Source organism: Bacillus rossius (genome assembly GCF_032445375.1).
Source record: "Bacillus rossius redtenbacheri isolate Brsri chromosome 4 unlocalized genomic scaffold, Brsri_v3 Brsri_v3_scf4_2, whole genome shotgun sequence".
Classification (NCBI taxonomy): Eukaryota; Metazoa; Arthropoda; class Insecta; order Phasmatodea; family Bacillidae; genus Bacillus; species Bacillus rossius.
Genome location: NW_026962011.1, coordinates 34,156,226 through 34,178,459, shown reverse-complemented (window position 1 = coordinate 34,178,459; position 22,234 = coordinate 34,156,226). Strand labels below are relative to the sequence as shown.

Below are 22,234 nucleotides of genomic sequence, written 5' to 3'. Positions count from 1 at the left end.
ATTACTTGTAAGGTTTTCTAGGAAGTTTTTAACAACAGACTTGTTATTTTCATCCTATCAAGGCAATAAAAAAAATCTCAAAACTCAACTGGGCCCCATCCTAATGCCCCAGTGATTTTGTATCCTCTTCTCTCCATATCTATGGCTGACTGTAGAGTTGCTACCGAGGTGAGATAATACATATTCAAACTATTTTATTTCTTCATAAAATATGATTAAAAATTAGAGATACCACTGAATATAAAGGGGAAGACCCTCTCTACCCCTCTGTGAGGTACGCTTCACTATTGGGCGTTACCAGTAATAGGGTAGGGGAGAAACAGGAGCCATCCCACCCCCACCCCACAAATTGGGGAAAAAAAAAAAAAAAAAAAAGAGAGGCCTTATTTTTTCAGACAATTTGCAACTAATCCTCACAAACTATTAATGTTTGCTCTTTCATTGTTATTAATATTATAGTATGCCTTTATGGAACCTCCAACCCACGAATTAGGTTGAACTGTGGGAAATGCCCTTTATTCTGTTTACACCTTAGGCCCTGCCTTCAGGTGTATCATCCACACTATTTCACAAAAGCCAAAGAACATTTGGCAGAAAAATATCTAAAGTTATGATAGAACTATAAAAATAATTATGAATTTGTGAATTTGGGGGGGCTGGGGAGGGGGGGCTTTCAACCAAATCATATTGTCCTAGAATATATGGGGTATTAGATTCTGTATGCTTGATGTTGATTTTTAATATTTCTCAGCCATGGTTTTTTTTTTTACCTTCTCTTTTGTTGACTTATATCCTTCCACAAAACTTGCCATTACATCCAGTTAGTGCACCAACATGAATGATTACTTGCTTCAAGTCTTCTAGCACTACATAGATTCTCATGATTTTCAGGAGACTACTTAATACCTGCTGAAGTTAGGTCATATTCAACCAATTCCCGTATGATGGGGGAAGAATGCATTCCACATCATTTTAAGGCACAAGCAGGTACACGTTTATGTGCAGACGTATCCGGATGAAGGCCACACGTTTTCTGGGGTGCAGAACCACCTGTACAAGGCGATGGAAGCGTTCCTGGACGACTGCTTCGGTCCGCTCGACTTCGAGGAGTGGGAGGTCGGCACGAGCTTCTTCAGCTTCAAGCAGTAGCCGCCGTGACTTCCGACAACAACTCACGTTGTGCGTGCCTGGCTTTGTGTCCGACCAAGACGGTCGGGAGCTGAACAAACCAAGCTAAAAGAAAAAGAATTCCACCCTTTACACCTGACACCAATTTTTGATTGCATGTAATTTGCGATAAGGTCTTCATATTTGCAGTTATGATTGTTTTAAGTCTGAGAAAAATATTTTGGTGTTGTCTGGCTTAAGGTTCAGTTTCACAGAGTTTCACCGTGGCAGTGCATTCCGAAATGTCTGGATCGTTCTTGACGAAAGTAGAAACACTGGCACCCAGACAGTGAGCACTGATAGCAGTTATTTTCGGACTATAATGAACTGCAGGATTTCGAGGATCAGCAAGACAGAAGACAGTTAGCAACCAAATAAAAAAGAAGAGGATAACACAAGAGAAACCTACAAATAACCACTGAATCACCTCAAACAGGAGCGGCTCCAGAGGGCAACTCAGGCAACCATGACTATTGAGGCCCTGCACCGGTGCTTTCAATTTGTATTTATTTTTGTTTGTCTAGTGTCCTGATAGATGTGGTCATTACTGAGAAAAGGAAAATTTAATTTTTATTATCTTGTAACTTTATGCACTGGTCACTACCTATTTCAATTCATGATTTTGTATTATAAAAAACTTTCAGAAATTTTAATGGCACGTATAATGGTGTGATTATACAGGAAATTTGATCTTAAATCATTTATAAAACCGATCTAAGGATAATTTGTTAGGAAAGAAATTACCAAAATTAGCATAAATTAGCAAAAACCCGTAGTCAAAATTTAATTTCCAAGTTGGGTTAAAATTTTTGAAGGAGTAAATTTTTTTTCAAATTTTTGGGGGAGGGCCACCAAAAAAGTTAATAGACCAGGGCCTTAAAAATTCTAGGGCCACTATAGACCTCAAATATCCTTGCCGGTGATATGAACCTTTTAACTGAGATGCCACCTATTTAATATTGTCTAATCTAACAAACATCCAGACAAGAAACTGCCACTACATATTTGTGAGGAGTTATAAAATTTTTGCTATATACTATAAAGGTATTGCGGTAGTCTTACAATGACATTTTACAAGAGCAATGTTGGTTTTATACCTTTTCCCCAAATATAAAACAAGTTTTCCAAACAAGACTAAAATGGTTATTATACTCGACTGTAAACAGTCACACCAACTTTTACCAAGGGATTTTAAAACATGTTCAAAGTAGTTGTTGAAGCAAGTAATTCTCAGCCAAGGACCAAATTTTTAACATGCCAAATTAAAATGTGATGATCGATTTGCCTAAAGTTGACGTGACTTTCAACACACAACTGTTACACCTTTGATGTTAAATTAAGCCAACCGTGATTTAAGGAAAGCACCATGATACTGAGCCTTAAATTAGAATTTTCATTATATGGTTGATAAAGTTGCTTATAAATGTTGCATATTTTGTACAGACTGGAACAACGTTGATTTTAGCAGAATATAGTTTATAGAATGTAAATGTTTGATGATGGAAATGTTTAGTTTGTTATTAAAAATACAAAACTCATGAAGTGTCTGCCAGAGTTGTCAAACGAAGAAGAGATTATAACATAGGTGTCACCTGTATTCACTTAAAATGTAAAACAACATGGCAAAGGCTTTTGTGGTTACAATGTGTCCAAACTTTAAAGAAATCATTATAAAGCTTTCTATATTTGTGTATAAGCGTTGAATTTTGTAATAAATAATTTTACGAAATTGAACTTGGCAATAAGTTCCGAGTGTACGCAGAGCCTACTGGCATTAATGAACATCTTGTTGATTTTCAATGAGCTCCTTAAGTGTTCAATTAGAACATCGATATAATATGGAACACTAAAAACCTCCAACAAGTTTTTAAATATGATGCAAGTTATTTCTTATGTTTCAAAAAAATGCTTAAGGTATTTCAATCATAAATTAATGATGGAAGAAAAAGTAAGTAAAATTTGTTAGTACGCTTGACAAAAAAAACCTAAAAAAAAAAAAAAAAAAAGAATAACAATTCTAAGAACAAAAAAAAGTGAGTCATTATTAGTAGGTAGTAAACATCTAACCTCGGTAAAGAGCAAACAGCTTTTAACATGGTAATAGCTTGGTTACAAATATAAAACAGCCAAGAGAAGAAATGCACCGAAGCAATGCCATCTTTTTTTACAGCTTCAGAATATAACTCATAATTAAATTAAATCTAAGCAAAAATAATCTGAAAACAAAAAATTCCGGGCCCGGATAATGAAAGTTTACTGTAATTATATTACTCATACTAAATTATACTGCATTTGTCAGTTTATCACTTACAACTGGATTTTTTTATACATGATAGTCACGAGAGCTATGAAGTACATGAAGGTAATTTCAAAGGAGAGCCTCTTTTCTATTAAAAAAATTTAAAAAAAACTCAATTTTACTTTGAAATTTTTTTGAATCAATCCCTATGAGGGTGCTGTGAAACTTCGAGTAGATTATCATTTTAAGTTAGGTTAGGTTAGCTACATTAGTAATAATCTAATAATGCAAAATTGTAGGAACCATTTGTTTGGAATTATCAATTTATAATGTTGCTAAAGTAACCTAACCACTACTGTCCTTACTTTTATAGTATTTCTAATGTAGTTAAACTAACCTAAATTTAAAAAAAATCCTTAACAACTAGAGTTTACCAGAATCCAGTGGAAATAACATAATCAATTATAAAATAAATAATAAATTGGTATGATTGATTATATCTAACTTGACACGTGACAAACGACTTATCACGAGAAGCCATATATGGATTTTATATGGTACTAATGGTACGTCAATATTAACATGAAGAACATTTTTTTTTAATTACTGCTAATACTTGAGCTTGACTAGAATCAAAGATACGTATTATTACTGAACTCTAATAGACCCAAAAATTTGTAAACTCATCCATCTTTAATTTTCCTGCATGACGTTTCTTAAAGCAATATCCTTAATCAATCATCCCTATATCATGATTCATGAATCATACATCACTTGAAATATTTCAAACAAACCTCTCAAATGAAGCAGAAAATTTAGTATCATATTTAATTCTTGAAAAAAAAAAAATCCACTATAGAGAAATAAAAATTAACTCTATAATTTCCCATTTTATCTTAATTATTTTTTGTTGAAATTACATAGTAATTTTTTCAATACTTTGCAACACTTAAGTAAAAAAGGGGTTTTAAGGCCATTTCATACTTGCATGAATATTACTTATAATTATTTCAATCATTTTTAAGAAATACAAGTTATTTTTATAAGCACCTCTTTAGGACACTGTTGATACTTTTTTTTAAAATTTAGTAATACTTTTTGACACTAAATAAAAAACCAAAACACACATAAACCTTCTTCTATTTAAGTAACACAAAATAAATGGCAATAATTAGGGACAGAAAAATATGGTTTATATTTTTGTTAATATTGTTTTAAATATTAAGGATTTCGGTGTTTTGTGGTTTTATAAAAAAAAAGCCCATACATGACTAGGTTACTTGCAAAAAGCCTTTAAAACTTAAATATTTCCCATCATTAATTTCTGTAGTCAATTAAATCAAAAATTATCTATTTTTCAATAAAATACCTTTATGCATTAAGCATAAACTACAATAATTATTATTGACGATGACGATAACCTCTATAATTAACAAAATAATATACATTAATTAAAATCGTAGAACTCCTTTAAGATCCATATAACTGTTCTGCACTTCACTCATTGAGTCATTGACCATTAATTAAAATTAACCATTGTCAAGATTTCTGCATTTGCTGGCAGAAGATTGCGGCGCTTGTTGCTCACTACAAGTGAGTATTGGGAGAATGATCTCTCACTATCCACATTACTGGTAGGCAACCATATTGCCTTCAAACATCCTGAAGCAAAATCACTATGGTCAGCCAGCAATGAGCACAGCAGATTCACCATGTCTACTTCAGAACAATCTGGCCTCCCTAGATCTTCTACGATTGTGTTTCTCATGGCATGAAAAACTTCTAAAAAGGTTTGCAGGGCAAGTTGTTTGATAAAAGGTATGTTGTTCATATCCTTCTGAAGCTGTTTGTTTTCTGGGATTGGTTTCATAATGTTTCTGGGATTAAGCAGAACACTTATGCTCAAAAACATTTTTGCAGCAGAATCATTTTTCTTCAAATCTTGAAGTTTGGAATGTGTCTTCACTGCTGCTGCTTTAAGTTCCTCAGCTTTCTTAACTGCAGACAACTGCTCAAGCAAAACCATACAAGGGCTGAACTGCTCGATTTGTCCAGTGCTTAGCAACTGTAGTTTTGTCTCTATATCATTTAGTTTACAGCACAGGATGTGTGCTGTTGCATAAGAAGAACCTTCAAGAAAAGTTATTAGCTCTTCAATTGGCTTGCAGTATTCTGAAACAAATTTAGCCTCAACTTTGATTTGTAGCAGTTCTGCAGAGCTCCTCTCCTTTAGCCAAGAAATACCGCTGTTGTCATAGTCTGATGAATTACCAGATGATGCAAAGAACTCAATGATGTCATCAAAATAGCTGCAACTGAAAACTACTGAACGGAACCATGAATTCCACCTCGTTAAAACGGGCTCAGGGAACACCTTTACTTTTCCACTGGACATTTCATACTTTTCTGATATGTAGGAAAAGTAGTGGTGTTACCTTTTCCTGCTGTTCAAAAATGCCTTCTTGATCTTTGCCACTGTTTTTTTAACAGTGTTAGTGAAGTCTGCCAAGTGTTGCCCACTAAGTGCATCTTGTGGGCCCAGCATTGCAAATGAACTGCATGTTCCAGTAGACCAGACAGATTATTGAAACATTTTGTCATATGAGGAGCAGAATCACTCACTATGGCCTTAACTGAATCAAATCCAATTCCATACTTTGCTAGGGTATCCAAAATTGCTTTTGAACATGTTGCATAGTTTGCAGCATCAAGTACAGTGGAAGCAACTAGCTTTGTGGTCTGGTTACTGGCTGGTTCCAATTTCTTAAAGAGAATGTTGAAAACACATCTTCCACCTTTGTCAGTTGTTTCATCACGAAGGACACAAATATCTTTTACCTTCAAACTCTTTTTTAATGTCATTTTCAATTTTTTCACCTAATTTGGGGATATTTCTTCTACGAAGGGAACTAGCGGAAGGAATATCCCCACCACCCTTAACATTTTTGTTTATCCAGTCAAGGAATTTACTGTCGTCTAACTTTTCAAGTGGTATGTTCGCCGAAATAAATGCTTCTGTAGTTTCCAAAATGAAATTTTCCCTGTCATCTTTCATCTTCTTTCCAACTATAGCTAACTCTTCCAGTGTTGCAAGGCGTTTGTAGCTGGTACCGGGACTACCTAACCTTACTTTAATGTGATGTTTGCCTTGCACATGTTTGACAACAGTGCACGTCTTTCATGGTCCACTCTACAATTACACCATTTGCAAAACAAAATTTTGTTTGAGGTATACAACCCTTCAGATTTGAACTCTGCTGCACGCAACTCGGGGGTGGCTTTGATTTTTGGCATCGCTGTAAAGAAAAACACACTCAATACTACCTCATGCTGCATGAGGTAGTATTGAGTGTGTTTGCATGAGTCATGCACAACGATCCAGGAAACAAAACAATGATACAACCTCCACAGATACATCACAGAACACACTATAAACACCAAAAACAATTGTTTATGAACATAAACACGAATTTGACGTATTAATTAATTCCGTGCAGTAAATAGTGGATTGATCACTAAATTGATATATCGAAAAGTGATACAACTGCGCAAATGTATGGTTAATATTCAAATATCCGTGTCTTTTGGAATCAAACATTCCACTGCGATTTAAAAATTTTAATTAATTTTATTTCACTTGGGGGTCTGTTTTTAAAAAAATCAATCTCGTTATTTACGTAACGTTTTTGGTAGTTTAGAACACGTTCTCACTGAAGCATTGCTAGCAATACAATTGTCAAGTAGTCTGGCTATATACCACTTTGCTGGCCATAATCTTGACTGAAGCCACGATGTCCGCCGTATTTACATTTCAATTGCCGAAACAAAATATTATTTTTATGTTCTTAGTATGCCCAAAGTTGTTGTCGGCTGACGTAGTTATTTTTTTTTTTTAATTTGTTCCCTTGTGGAACGATCTACCAAGGTAATGTGCATAACCAATTTCCGTAGTTTTTCGCGAGAAAGGCCATTTTTCGCATTTTGTTGTTGTTTACCACAATATTCGCATAATTTCGCGAAAATTCACGTAAAAATCATTACACCACTTTTTTTCCCGTCTCTAGCAATAATTGTTCATTGATGATTTAATGCCAACTGCAGAAGCACATGGGCATGATGAACTATCACAGACTGCTAAACATGTTTTAAAATATTGTTATTTTTGAATAAAAAGTCTACATCAAATCTGACATGACCAAGCTGACAACCTAACAAAAATCAATCATTTTGATTCCTTATTGTCTGAAAGCATTTGCAAGAAACTCACACAAAGTTGTGGATGGTTACTGAATACAAAATTGGAACTGTTTTGTAAGAAAAAAAATTATATTTTACAAACAAGGTTTTTAAGTAAACTAAAGTGGAAAATTTGAATCACATCCTCCCAGAATCCACCTACTATTTTGTGCATTAGCACTTCATACTTCAATTAAGTTAAACAAAAGTAGAGCTTTATTTATATTAAAACTGAAACCTCTTCTACCCAAAGACAAAAGAGTTTTAATTGAAAAATCATTGGGGAAACACTAATATATATTATTTAAATACATTACAATCATATTTTTCTAAAACTTTTTATTTATCTAAAACATAAAATAAAAAAATTCAATGTAGTGTGTAGTGCCATATGGCGATATGAACTGTAAATTCAAAAAAAGCCACAATTTCTTTCTTTTATCTTAAAAGTTCGACTCACAAAAATTTTATAGTTACTACATACAGTAGAACCCTGTTATAACATTTTTCAAGGGCTGATAAGGAAAAAAACATTATATACAGGAAATATCAATTTAGCATTTGTCAGTGTTTGAGTTTTTTTACCAATGAACTCATCAATTGAATGTTAGTGCACTCGATGCTTGAATTTACTTAACCACGCCAACAATTCAACTCTTCACTGTTAGGGACAAGATTATATGGTAATTGCAATGAAGCCGAAATAACATAGAAAAGCATATGAATACACCATATAGTACCTAACACTGAAATACAAGTTCATACATCATAAAACACCGAATGCAACAAACAATAACACAATTGATCAGCATATTTAGTAAAAACCCAACCCAGATTACAAAAACTAAATCTTTTAATATATAAAATTCAATAAAGTAAATTATTTAGCATTGAGTTAGTACCAAAATGTACTTACCAAAAAGATTTAATTTTTTTTTTATTGTAACAATTATAGTAACTAATTTTTACATTACGCCTTTGGTACATTTTTCAAACGCACATATACTTGCTGATTTATTTTATTGTTTCCAGTAAGACATGATTATATTGTAAAAGTGCATCATGTATCGGTCAAATGACATTGTTTTGGTGAAGTAAATATTACAGTCTTTTATTTGTTTAAAATTGTATTATCTTTGTATTAATAGAGTTTATAAAAAAAAAACACCAAAATCGCTTGTTCTTAAATAGAAATTGGTCTAAAAATAAAAACCATTAAATCTTGTCTCTAGTCATTGTACTTCCAGCTTATTTTTTATTTGTCTTTAGAGACATACAGCCACTTTTCCGTAAAAATAGTGTCACAATTCGTGATGACGTTTAGAATGGGAATATCTATTTACAATTCCTTCGACACTTGAAAACGTGTAATTCTGAGATTCCTACGTATGAATGAAATAAATTAAACTCTTTATCAGCAATAGAAAACACTATTTTTTGCCATCACGGAAGGAATAAATGGAAAACTTAAATATTGTAGAACTACATTCGTACATGGAAGGATTTGTATTTTTTTTTCAAGACAAGCGTGCCAACAGACAAGTAACTGCAAACGATATGTAGCTTTGATATATCCAATACACAGCGTTAGCCAGCATTAACGTGTAGTGCTAGTGTTCTGGCACATTTACATTTTTTTTTTACTATCCTATTTGAACAATCTACATCTACGATACAATTTTGGAAAGCAAACGTTTTAAGCAGGAAATGCCACCATTCGTGAAACATTATATGCAGGATATAAATACATTGCCCTTATGGGGACTTAAAAAATATTATGTTATAAGCAAAAAATCATTATGAGCGGGAACATTCATTAAAACAGGGTTCTACTGTAATTGCAAAAATTGAAACACATAATCTGTTAACAGTGTAGAGATGAATTACTCTCACAACGCTTTTCCACTATCACTTTCATTAGTCACTAACTTATGTATTTAATTACTGACTCGCACTATTCACTGGGCAGGAAGATGGAATGAAGCTTATACAAGGGCAGCTCCTAAAATAAATGCATACCCACAAAAATGTTATGAAACAAAATCCAAACAAACTTGACTCCAACAAAATAAGGCACTGCCAAACTATCCAACACATAACAAACGCAATCACACTAAGTACACAGGGAAACAACTCGCATCCTGCCGCCATCGACATCTGAAACACCTGCACAAAGGTCCGAACACTCTGGTCTCACCCAGGGGCAATTAGACCGCAGTTCGCTTGTCCGGCACCAAGTGTTCACGACTCGTGAAGAAGCAGGTTGGTGGCACTGATTATGTCGTTGTCGGCGTTCCGGAGAGCGCTCAAGACCCGCGTGCGCTCGAAGCCCATCTCGACCAGTGTTTGCACCTGCTCCTCGGACGGCTGCACACTTGCTTCTGAAACACACAAAGCACACGCTGGTAAAACCTAATGAACAGAGACAAGATTACGTGCTTTTACTTTTAATCTAATCTCATTTTAAAGCAGAACATTTCAGTGTTATTGATTTCATTTTTATAAATGCTGTTTTGTAATACTTACTCCACATATTAGTGGTAATATTTATATGTTGCATTTTTTACAATAAAAAATTTGTGATATGTTGGTCTAAAACAGAATAAAAATAAATTAGCGAGCATCCGTGGTTTAAGGGCTCCGCCTAATAATTACACCATTCACATAAATAGAACTTATAGAAATTAAATTATTAAACACCAAAATATTTTTCATAGATATAACAAAATTAACAAATATGAATCCATATAATGTGTCTGCTGACGAGTGGGTGAGGAATATCGCGATGGGCCTCACCAACGTTGTTCCTGCCGCCTGTCTGCCTGCGATTCCTTAGGAAACCACCGAAGATGGAGCCGTTCTCATTGGGCCAGTAGTTGTCGGGTCCCACCAGTGTCTCCGCAAAGCCCTGCCCTTGCTGGAGAAACACACGCAACATTTACTCGGTTGGCAACAGGACTTGGTAGTTTACCTCGCACACTTTTTCCAAAAGTCATTAAAAGTAATTTTTTTACCCATTTTAAGCCGGTTGCCTAAGTTTAGATGAGTATTTGCATAATATTTCATTTATTTGCTATAAGTTTTAAGTTATGCTTCTTTAGGCAGATTATGAAGAAAATTATGAGTGAATTTTTACAATGCACATACACTATGCAATGAATTAAACATTCAATTAAAAATTATATATGTGCTTTTAAATCATATACTTCAGTTATTGATATTGAATACTGGTCCATATCATTAAAAAAGTTTATTTATTGTGAATATATGCTTTTACTCATACAATATTTTATTCCCGAATTTTGAGATCCTGATTTGGATTCAAGACACTTTTTTTTTTTAAATGAAATTAATGATTGTGTACGAGAAAAAGTGGATTAGAACCACCACTAAAATTCATTTTATATTATAAATATTATTAATTATTTAAATAATAATTCACAGATAAGCTTTAAGGTTACCAATGTTTTTTAATACAAGCAACATCTCTTTTCAATCAGATTCTTAAGTTTTGAAACTATCATCAACCCACAAAAAAATATAATACTAGGTATATATAAATCAGGTGTCCACACAAATATGCATTAACTTTTCCCTGACTTTTCCATGACTTTTAATGAACAAAATTACAAATTTTTTTAAAAATAGTTTACCTATTTTGCAATTATCTGAGAGAAAATGATGACACTCCAGCCTCCACCAGCTCTATATCTGTACTAGTTCAAACAGAACCCTGTATATGCCCGTTTACAGTGGTACTATGCACTAAAAAACACCCTAGAAAAAAAAAGTGTTCAAAGCCAGTGTGATGGCATACCAGAGCATCACATTACTCCCTAAAATTACTATTCTGAGGAACTTCCATGACTTGTTCAGGTTTCAAAAAGTAAATCCCCTGAATTTCTCTGACACCCGTGGGTATAGAACTAAATCCAAGACTCCGTAGGTATTATTTTCACTTAAGTAAGTTACAGGACACTTACGACCAGTATAAAACGGTCACGAGAGCAGGGGCGTAGCCGGGAGGGAGGGGGGGTGGGTTAGGGGTACCAACCCCCCCCCCCCCCCCCTTAGCAACAAATCTTTAATTAATTTCTTATTCATCACTCAAACAAATTTCATATTAAAATTAAAAATAATTTTTACCATTACAATAATTAAATTTAAGTACCGAAAACTGCTAAAATAGCACTATTTTACACCTAAAAATCCAAATTTTCCCGGGGGGGGGGGGGGGGACCCCCGGACCACCGCTTAAATACGGGGGGGGGGGGGCATGCTTCTTAACCCCCCCCCCCCCCCCATACACATCATCCTGGCTACGCCACTGCACAAGAGGCGAGAGGGTAGACGGTACCTGGCGGCGCATGTCGCGGGCCCGACTCAGCAGCACCTGCTGCTCCAGCACCTCCAGCTGCTGGGCGCGCTGTATCTCCAGCGTGGCGCCGATGCTGCCCTCCTGGGGCGCCCCCGAGCTCAGCACCCGGCCCAGGGTGGCACCGCTCAGGCGCGCCAGCCACCGCGGCACCGCCAGCCACCGCCCCAGCCACAGCACGTTGTGGCGGTACATCAGGCCTGCCACCTGCCGACCACCACCACCACCGTCACAGTAGTGGCTTTATTAGCGGAGCTTTGATTGACCTACGTTCAGTTTTATCCTGGCTGACCTCAGGTGCCATTCCCGGCAAAGACTACTGAAACATCACACAAATAGTGTGAGAGAGAGAGAGAGAGAGAGAGAGAGAGAGAGAGAGAGAGAGAGAGAGAGGAGAGGCCAGTAGGAGGGAAAAAAGGGGGAGGATTGAAGGGTTAGTGAGGGGGAGAGGGGGAGTGAAGGGGAGGGGTAGTGAGGGGGAGAGTGAGTTGGAGAGGGATAATGAGTGGGAGAGGGGTAGTAAGGGGGAGAGGGAGAATAAGGGGGAGAAGGGTATTGAGAGGGAGAGGGAGAGTGAGGTGGAAAGAGATAGTGAGGGGGAGAGGAGTAGCAAGGGGGAAAGGGGTTGTGAGGGGGAGAGTGAAAATGAGGGGGAGAAAGGTATTGAGGGGGAGAGGGGTAATGAGGTTGAGAGGGAGATTGAGGAGGAGGGGGGAGTGAGTGGGCTGGGGGAGATGAGTTAGTGAGGTGGAGGGGGGGAAGGGAGGGGGAGAGTGACTTTTCAAAATATTTTATAAGCAAAATTAGACGTGAGCAAATATAGGTAATCCAAAATTGGTTTACTACTGAATCACGTAGGAAGTGAGTCATTCCATATCAAATCAACCAAAGAAAAATTAATTTAGAAACTTCATGTTTCAGATTTATATGATTTTTTGTATATTGGTAATATCATCTAAATACATTATAAATCTATTTTTTCTAAAAAAAAAAAAATTTGAGTGGTTTTTTTTGTATAAATTTTTGAAAATTGCAAAAATTGCCATTTTTAGCAATGTTTTGATTCACTCAAATACTTGTAGGTTTCCAACTAATGGTGCTAGAAGGCTGTTTGACAGCTCATTTTAAAGGGCATTGAATGGGCTTCAATTTGATATGTAACATGACCAACTTTGGAAAAAAAAATAACTGTTATTTGTTTTCAAAATTTTTAATATTGAATTTCTAAAAAAACACCATTTTTTTTTTTTTTTTTTTAAAGTATGTTATTCCTACATATATTGGTTAGATTTGTGCCAAATTTCAAGGTGGAGAATCAATGGGATCATGAGTAAATAAAAATGAGAAGTTTAGTAGATGCTTAAGGGGGCATGGTAGATAAATAAATGCTTTAAGCGTCAGTTGGACGTTATTGGTTTTTGGAAGACAACATTGAAAAACTGCAAAACAACAATCCTACATAATGTTATTTGCCAACTTTATTAGCAGACGTCCTAAAAAGACAATTCTCGAGCGTTGTTTCTTCCGCAGCAATTAAATGTTCGAAATTACCAAGGCAGAAGATTTGGCTTCAAGTAATCTTCAGTTTTTAATTAATGCATTTAGCTCTGGTTTAGATACCATGCCGCCTTAAGAAATAGTTGTAGCAAGGAAGAGTAGCATAATTTTACATAAAATTTTGACTTAGTAAAGTATTCAAATTTTATTTTTATAGACTAAAAATTTTTTACAAATTATAAAACACGGATAACAAATCTTACCTTACATTGATCCAGTGTTCTGTGATTAAACATTTGATCAATATGATAAAACAGATGTAGCCTAAGTTCAAAGCACATGATCTTGCTGAAAGGATGTAGCCTAAGTTATAACTGACAAAACATATAATTGCTCATGAAAAAACTCTGTTTAGTATATATTTAATTATTTACAGTTTTCACTTAGGTTGTGGCATACTTCGTTCAAGCAGGTGTGATGTCTCTACAATCTCTTTTTTAGTGAGTGTAAAAGTTCTCCCAGTTGCTGTACAAGGTTCAACCTTTTTAAGAAGATATTCAGTTCTAATGTCTAGTATATCGGCTCTTGGTGTTGGATAAAAAAAGGAAGCAGCAGGTCCTTTGGGATGTAAAAAACTGACTTTAACTTCATTATTCTCATTATTTTTTGCCAATATACATGCAAGCCACCAAAAGTTATCGTATTTCACAGTAACATGTTTTGTCAGTTATAACTTAGGCTACATCCTTTCAGCAAGATCATGTGCTTTGAACTTAGGCTACATCTGTTTTATCATATTGATCAAATGTTTAATCACAGAACACTGGATCAATGTAAGGTAAGATTTGTTATCCGTGTTTTATAATTTGTAAAAAATTTTTAGTCTATAAAAATAAAATTTGAATACTTTACTAAGTCAAAATTTTATGTAAAATTATGCTACTCTTCCTTGCTACAACTATTTCTTAAGGCGGCATGGTATCTAAACCAGAGCTAAATGCATTAATTAAAAACTGAAGATTACTTGAAGCCAAATCTTCTGCCTTGGTAATTTCGAACATTTAATTGCTGCGGAAAAAAAAACGCTCGAGAATTGTCTTTTTAGGACGTCTGCTAATAAAGTTGGCAAATAACATTATGTAGGATTGTTGTTTTGCAGTTTTTCAATGTTGTCTTCCAAAAACCAATAACGTCCAACTGACGCTTAAAGTATTTATTTATCTACCATGCCCCCTTAAGCATCTACTAAACTTCTCATTTTTATGTACTCATGATCCCATTGATTCTCCACCTTGAAATTTGGCACAAATCTAACAAATATATGTAGGAATAACATACTTTTATTTAAAATAAAATCTAAAATGGTGTTTTTTAGAAATTCAATATTAAAAATTTTGAAAACAAATAAAAATTATTTTTTTTTTCCAAAGTTGGTCATGTTACATATCAAATTGAAGCCCATTCAATGACCTTTAAAATGAGCTGTCAAACAGCCTTCTAGCACCATTAGTTGGAAACCTACAAGTATTTGAGTGATCCAAAACATTGCTAAAAAGGGCTATTTTTGCAATTTTCAAAAATTTATACAAAAAAACTACTCAAAATTTTTTTTAGAAAAAATAGATTTATAATGTATTTAGTTGATATTACCAATATACAAAAAAACATGAAAATCTAAGGTGTAGAGGTTAAGGCCTCTGGTTGATTTCATATGGAATGACCCAAGTTAAAACCTTCTCACATGTGGTGCCCAGTCATAATACGCCGCTTCACGGATACCAACACTTTTTTATTAGGTTAAAGCTATGTAAAAGATACAACAGCAGTTACAAAAATTACAAAGCAGTCAGCAACTTTTCAGTATATACCAATAACTGTCGTAACTCATTGACGGTTGTTATAGATACATTACGAATGGCAGAACTTACAAGGCACTCACGATAAGTCAAAATAAATTCATATTCGAAAAATATAAACAAGTGGCATCAAACACGAGGCGAAACACTCACTATTCCGCACAGCCCCGAGATGACGGCGGCCACAGACGTGGAGCACACCTGCAGTCCCACCAGGTACGTCAGTGTCTTGCCCGTCACCGGGATCCCCAGCACGTAGGTGTGGGCCACGCGCGGTATATCAAAGAAGAAGCTCACGAACAGAGGGAAGATCAGGCCGTAGCTGGTCACAGAACAAGGCGTCGCTCGTAAAATTGAAATGATCCCGACATGTCTGGGGCTTTCACCGATTGTGGTGGTGTTTTCATTAAAGTCAATTGCCCCCCATGGAGGTTATGTGGGACACTACGACGGATGAAAGCCCGGCAGTTTAAAGCATGTCACAATGTTTACATATATGTAAAAGGCAAAAATTAAACATAATACTAACTACAGTAACACCTCATTAATAAAAACCCTCTTAATACAAATTTCTCATTAATACAAAGCATTTTCACATTCCCTAGAAATTACATAGGAGTTAAAGTATACAAATGTATGGTTATTACGTACTACAAAAATGATTTTTTTTAAGGTTAACAATTACATGTGGTATCAATGGTTAGTAAAAATATTCCAGAATAAAGTAAAGAAAGAATGAGGTTTCAAATAAAAGAATACTGTTGCCATTGCTTTGTTTCAGTATAGCTGGATGGTATATCTTTTGTAGGTACTTTTTATGCCTTTGCTTTATTCTTCATCTTAAATCCTTTAAAAATTAGTACAATAAAAAATATTTTTTTGATTCTCAGATATTGCCATTCTATAATTGTATTATTCAATCCCTAAAAAAAGAACATTAGGTTGCTGCATAACACTGTGTGTAATTTTCCTTGGAACATTTTCTTTTTTTAGATCGTGTTATGCATGTACTAAATGAGAAAATTATTTTTAACATAGTCAAATTTTGACATTTAAATTATATTTAAAAATGGGTGATTATAAATTTTCAAACAGTGCGCTCAATACAAATCACGTTATTGAAAAAGACGCAAAAAATTACGGTCCCTTCGGATTTGTGGGTTCGTATCATCGAGGTTTTGAACGTGCAGCCTGCAAGTCAGCAGAGGTCCGCTGAAAGCCTGCGGCCGGGCCAGCGACGGGGAGGGGGGAGGGATGGGGGACTCACGGTCCGGGGGGCAGGTAGCCTCCGCTGTGCAGGTCCACGTCGAACTGCTGCAGCGCCAGGATCACCGCGGTCTCCAGGAGAGTGGCCACGGTGCACGTGGCCAGCAGGTACGAGGCGAACTTGTGGGAGCCGTACCTCCTCTCGAACACCCTGCAAGGGGAACAGCCGGGCTTCCATCAGCGGTAACGTACCTCTCAACACGTACGAACAACACCGCTGCGTGGCTCACACCTTTTTATTTACGTAAAGAAAAATTAAAGGAGTTTTTCATTAGCTTCACTTGTAACTACAGTAAGTCCTCTATTTACGTCGTACCGATTTACGTCGTTTCGGATTAACGTCGCTAATGTTTGAGTACTCATGTTTCAATTTAAGTTGTCGCCGATTCACAATAACGTCGTTTACAATGACCGTAAATCTTTATTTTAACCAAAACACCGTATATAATTCGTTTATAATTCTTTGTTTCCTTCGGTAGTTAATTTATACTATGTAGCGTAAGCTACACGTTCACCGCCTTATCTTATCATACATCATGAGGGACGCTTCCTGCTCTCCGCTGCTCTCCGCGCGGTGATGCAATACTACCAGCCCGCCCGCTCGGCCACCCACGTATCTCGCACGTGGAAGTGTTATCTACTTCCCGCAACGACACAGCATTTTCTCCTACCCCTTTTCGTCCAACTCCTTGGCACTTCAGTAGAGGTGTAAAAGTAACTAAAAAAAGTGTACCCGTATGTATTCGTTACTATAACAATTAGTACTCGTTACTTTCGTATCGTTACTCGTTACTTCTGATACCGCATAACATGCTATGGTATGTAACAGCAACGAATTGAGTCGTATTTCGTACGCGTACAGTATGACGTCGCGTAAATAATAATAAATCGAATATAAACAATTAAAAGTATTGGATAATTAACAGCTTTTGTTAACCAAGAAACAATAAAATCTCATTAGAGCAGCTTTATTATAATATCTCTTTTAAGATAAGAACAAAAAACGTGAAAATACGCGATAATAAAAAACAAAAACATACATATTTATAATTTGTAAAAAATACTTTCTTACGTTGTTTCTGTTCCAATCTCAAACTTTGTCTACACACACAATACCTTTAATAAACAGTAAAAAACTTGGACGACGAATTTCCAAATTATACTTTTCTTAATAAACAAACATCGTTCTTTGTAACGAATAAGCGCGCGCATGCGTAAAACATACGAAAAATGCGAGTAGCGAAATGCATTCGTGTGTAACGTTTCGTTACTCGTTACTAGATGCCGCACCCGTTACTCAGTAACGAATACATACGGTTTGCTACAGCTCTACACTTCAGTCGCTATGATATCATTGAGTTGGCCGGAGTTTTAAACGTGCCGTTGTTAACTTTATCGTGATTAAATGCGTTTGTAGTAGGCCTACAGTATCAGCTCACTGCAATTTATGATTTTTTCTTCATAAGATGTCTTCCAAACGACTATATATCTGTTTTTATATTTCAATCAATAAAGGTAATAAAGCAGCTGGTTAAATAACCATTCTATAAAGCTGAGAAGTACTAGTTGGACTTGTTTCCCACGCTGTCGGTTGTCATTTGCTGATAAAATTGCCCGTTGTCACGTCTGTATGCCAGCGCTTCCGGCCGACCTTGGGCCGTGGTCGGCCGGTGGCATGAAACATGACTCATTTTGCGTCGTTTCTATTTACGTCGCGGTTTTCAGGAACGTAACCCCGACGTAAACCGAGGACTTACTGTAATTAACTATCAAATCAAAATCTTGGAAGTCAATTTCAACCTACTTCTAATTGACATATTGATAATATATCCAGATGAAAATACAATAATGTCATGACTATGACCTCTGAAGACCTGAAGAAAGAGGGGGAGAGAGAGTCAGAAGGGCAAAAAAATCACTACTTTCGAGCTATGGGCAAAAACAATGCTTTTTGTATATCCACGAGTCCAGGAAATTTGCCCAAAGTCGATGAAAATTTTGAAAAACGATTCAAACGATTCTCTTATTTGGAGAGTTTCCGAGTCATTCAGGGACCTCAACCCAAACCCCCCCCCCCCCCCACCCCCGGCTACTCGATCAGGAGAGAGGTAATTTACCTCCAATTTTTTGAAGATCGGAAAAATTTAAGGTACATTGATTTTGACGTTCTTCCACGACTTTGGACACCATCAGACTCCTTGAAGGGAACACAGAAGGGGTGTGTGTGTTTGTGTGTGTCATTTGCCCGTGAATTTTTCTGGTCTTAGAAAATTGATTTTGTGGTGCATTTTGAGGTAATTATAATTACTTTTAAAGATTTTTTTTACTTTTTAGTTCATACAACAATAAAATCGTGTTTTTTTGTTCTGTTTTTTAAATATAATTTTATTAAGTAGCCATTTAAGGATTTTAATGACTTGCCATATATAAATATAAATATATTTATGATTAATTCTTAAATTACAGTAAGTACAATTACTATTATCCAAAAATAATATTTAATGAAAATCCTATGCTTCACCATTAAAAAAAACACTCAAACAAAGAGTATTTCAGGAGCAAAAAAGCATTTGAATCACTTCCACAGTATATGTGCAAAATATTGCTTGCTGCCAAAGCATAAAAAAAATAATAATGAAAAATCCATTCAACACAACATACATATTGTTACGAAACGTAAGGATGGCCGCGGCGCGCAGGTGCACAGCTGGCTGACATAACGTGGCTGCTGCAACGTGATACGTTCCACGCGCGTCTGGTTGTTTACAAGGGTCGCCGCTTTTCCTCCCTCCTTCCCTCCGCTCCCAACGCGACGCTTTATCTCAGCGACATAAATGACACCTGACAGCTGCGGAGTTACGCGAGCCGCCGACACGTGTTTCGAGAGAATTCTGCCGTCGGGTCGGCGCGGAATGACGCGACTGGCCCCAGCCGCGCCTGTGATATATAAGCCCAGGACACGGGCAGTGAGTGAGTAGTTCAGTAGAGTCAGGAGTTTTCCCGCGGCGGAGTTTCCGGGCGAAGGTTCCAGGGCGGAGAGTTCAGTTCCGGGCGATAGTGTCGCGGGCGCGGCAGAGTTCCGAGTGAAGTTCCGAGCAAAGCGTAGAGTGGATCCTCGGCGAATGGTAATGCGACAGCAGGGGAAGAATGCGGCGACGGAGTCCTGCGGTGGAGGACCACGAGGGGTGCTGTGGCAAGAGTTGCACCAGAGGTGCGGCCCAGCGAGGTGTGCTGTGTGTAAGAACTGAGTGACTGGGGAAGCAACTTTTTTAAGTATAATTAATTATTAGGCATTTTTGAAGATTATTTGTTAGTGATGTAAATATTGGCGATAAATAAAACTGTGTTGTAAAATCTTTAATTGGGCTATCCATTACGAACGCGGTAGTTTTCCCACAACAAATTATTATAGCATTTCTAATAATTTGTAACAATATTGTTTATGGGACTGGAATAGGTAATGTGTTTATTAAGTAGTTTTACATGAAGGAAATTCAAGAGCATTTAAGTAAATAAAAATAAATTAAGGATCTTTTGTTATGAAATTAAGGTGTAAGAACCCTAAAATGTTTCAAAAAAGATAGTATGTAGTTCACAGCACACTATACGTTCATATTTGTTTAGACTTGCCAAGTGCTACAGCATAAATGCACTCACGTAATACATGAAAGCAAAGTCACAAAAGTATAACTTTTTTGCTAGACTGCTCATCATCTTAAAGCATTTGTTATAAGGAGGTAATGCAAATTATTTTTCATAAATAAACAAATCATACAACTTTCCTGCAATGATAGTGCTTTCCAAAAGTTTAAAATATTATGAAATTTCCCAACAAATGGTGCAAATAAAATTGGCACTTCAAACTGCAATATATGTATACAACTATAAACATTACTTAAACTTACTTTCACACATTTAAAACTGTTATGTTTTTTTATTCTGCTTGTGAACCATAAAAAAAAAATTTATATTCTAAATTATCATCAAACACAGAAATTTTGGTGAGATGTTTAAGCAGCCTAGCTGGTAAAATTAATTAAAAAAAAATTCTTATTTGAGGCTTGTGAAATGTTGAGATATTAACATTAAATGGTGAAATCACAATTGAGAGCTATTAATGTGGTCAAAAAACAGTGCCTTCAACACGAGAATTTTTTTTTACTACCTGACCAACACTCCAACAGGGTGATTAACAAACAGAGAATTGCACTTTCAAGTTTCCCACCAAAACATTAGATTTCTGTAATAAATTTACTTTTTCCTGAATAAAATGTAAAATGACCTACTTAATGTTTACCATGCTGATAACACCACACATTACAGCTACGACAACTAACCTGAAGTAATAAATCAACAGCGCACCACAAACGAGATCCTTGGTGTCAAGAAATGTCAATCGTGATGTAAGTAACCTCCAGATCTGTAAAAAAAAAATCATATTTTTTCTCCAATACGCAAATCAAATCAATACCTTAATCCTCACCTGAGATCACTGAATTTAAAATCCAAACCCAGATATTCAAAATAAGCTCTGCAAGCTTTTTTTTTTTTTTTTAAATAGTTCACTCAAATTAAAACAAACACACTGATAATACAAAAATAATAATAAATCAAGAACTACATACTATTAAATTACTTTACAAAGCCAAAAATCTTTTGAATAATTTAGTTTAAATCTACAAACAATCAATATAACCTTCATAAAATTCATCTAAACAAACCGCCTTGTTCACTTGTAATCCAAACTTTCACAAATTTGTCTCACATAACATTGCCGGAAAAATTACTGAAAAATTGTAATCATACTCAATCACAAGTACTTTTGGAGTTTTTAAAAAGATTACAAAGTTAATTACTGGCATTCAATGGCATGAGCATGTTTCTGATCACTAATTGGTATTAAAATCTAAGCATGTTCAATTCCAGCATTTTGTCATAGTAATTTTGACATCCTGACATGTGTTCTTCATCACAGCCTGAGAGAGCAGGTTCAGTACCATACGGATTTCATTGTTACTTAAGACTCCACCAGAGGGGCCGGGGGTTCAGGATGCTTCTAGGGTAACCCCTTCCGAGTACTCGCCCCAGCTGGTTTAAAAATAACATCACCATACACTCGCTGCGAGATTTGACTGAGTTAAGTGCCTCTAAAGACAGGAATGAAAAGCTTTCGGCGCACCTCACGTTCCCTGAAGATGTCTGGCAGTTTGCACACGAGGAACCGCCGCAGGTACGCGAGCATGGGCATATTGATGGCAGTGCATGTCAGGAACATGCAACCCATGAGGCCCTTCGACACCGGAGCCTTGTCTGCAAGCAACACATCCACACACACATTCTGTGCACCTTTCACCCAGCCCCTGTCTTCTTGTCCTGGCCACCTGGTACCATTAACCAGGGACTATCATGTGCTGCAAAAAATTACAAATTAATAATCCTACAGTGAAATTGTTTTTAATCTGTTAATTTACTAACCTTTTCCACTACACATACACATAAAAAAAAGAACTGACCTCGAAAATCTACCCAAGTAGTATTTATTATCTTGGAAGAATATATATTAGCTATATAATGACTAAAGAACTGCTGCAACTAGGT

General features: G+C 36.0%; 2 protein-coding genes across 4 annotated transcripts in view; one reads left to right on the top strand and one right to left on the bottom strand.

The window, feature by feature from the left end:
* The window catches only part of LOC134541826 (inactive dipeptidyl peptidase 10-like), a 57,920-nt gene extending 54,753 nt beyond the window's left edge, over window positions 1-3,167 (top strand). Inside the window, exon 17 of the mRNA XM_063385521.1 lies at window positions 1,006-3,167. Within this exon, the coding sequence (XP_063241591.1) occupies window positions 1,006-1,149 (144 nt within the window). The 3' untranslated portion in view covers window positions 1,150-3,167. The remainder of the gene's footprint in view (window positions 1-1,005) is intronic.
* A 4,799-nt stretch (window positions 3,168-7,966) lies between these two features.
* LOC134542129 (ubiquitin-associated domain-containing protein 2-like) overlaps window positions 7,967-22,234 on the bottom strand; it is a 36,076-nt gene continuing 21,808 nt past the window's right edge. For all 3 annotated transcript variants that reach the window (XM_063386095.1, XM_063386097.1, XM_063386096.1), the window contains 7 exons: window positions 21,816-21,946; window positions 20,974-21,056; window positions 16,638-16,787; window positions 15,524-15,692; window positions 12,000-12,224; window positions 10,439-10,559; window positions 7,967-10,023 (listed from right to left, as the gene is read on the bottom strand). In XM_063386095.1, the coding sequence (XP_063242165.1) occupies window positions 9,884-10,023; window positions 10,439-10,559; window positions 12,000-12,224; window positions 15,524-15,692; window positions 16,638-16,787; window positions 20,974-21,056; window positions 21,816-21,946 (1,019 nt within the window). In that variant the 3' untranslated portion in view covers window positions 7,967-9,883. The remainder of the gene's footprint in view (window positions 10,024-10,438; window positions 10,560-11,999; window positions 12,225-15,523; window positions 15,693-16,637; window positions 16,788-20,973; window positions 21,057-21,815; window positions 21,947-22,234) is intronic.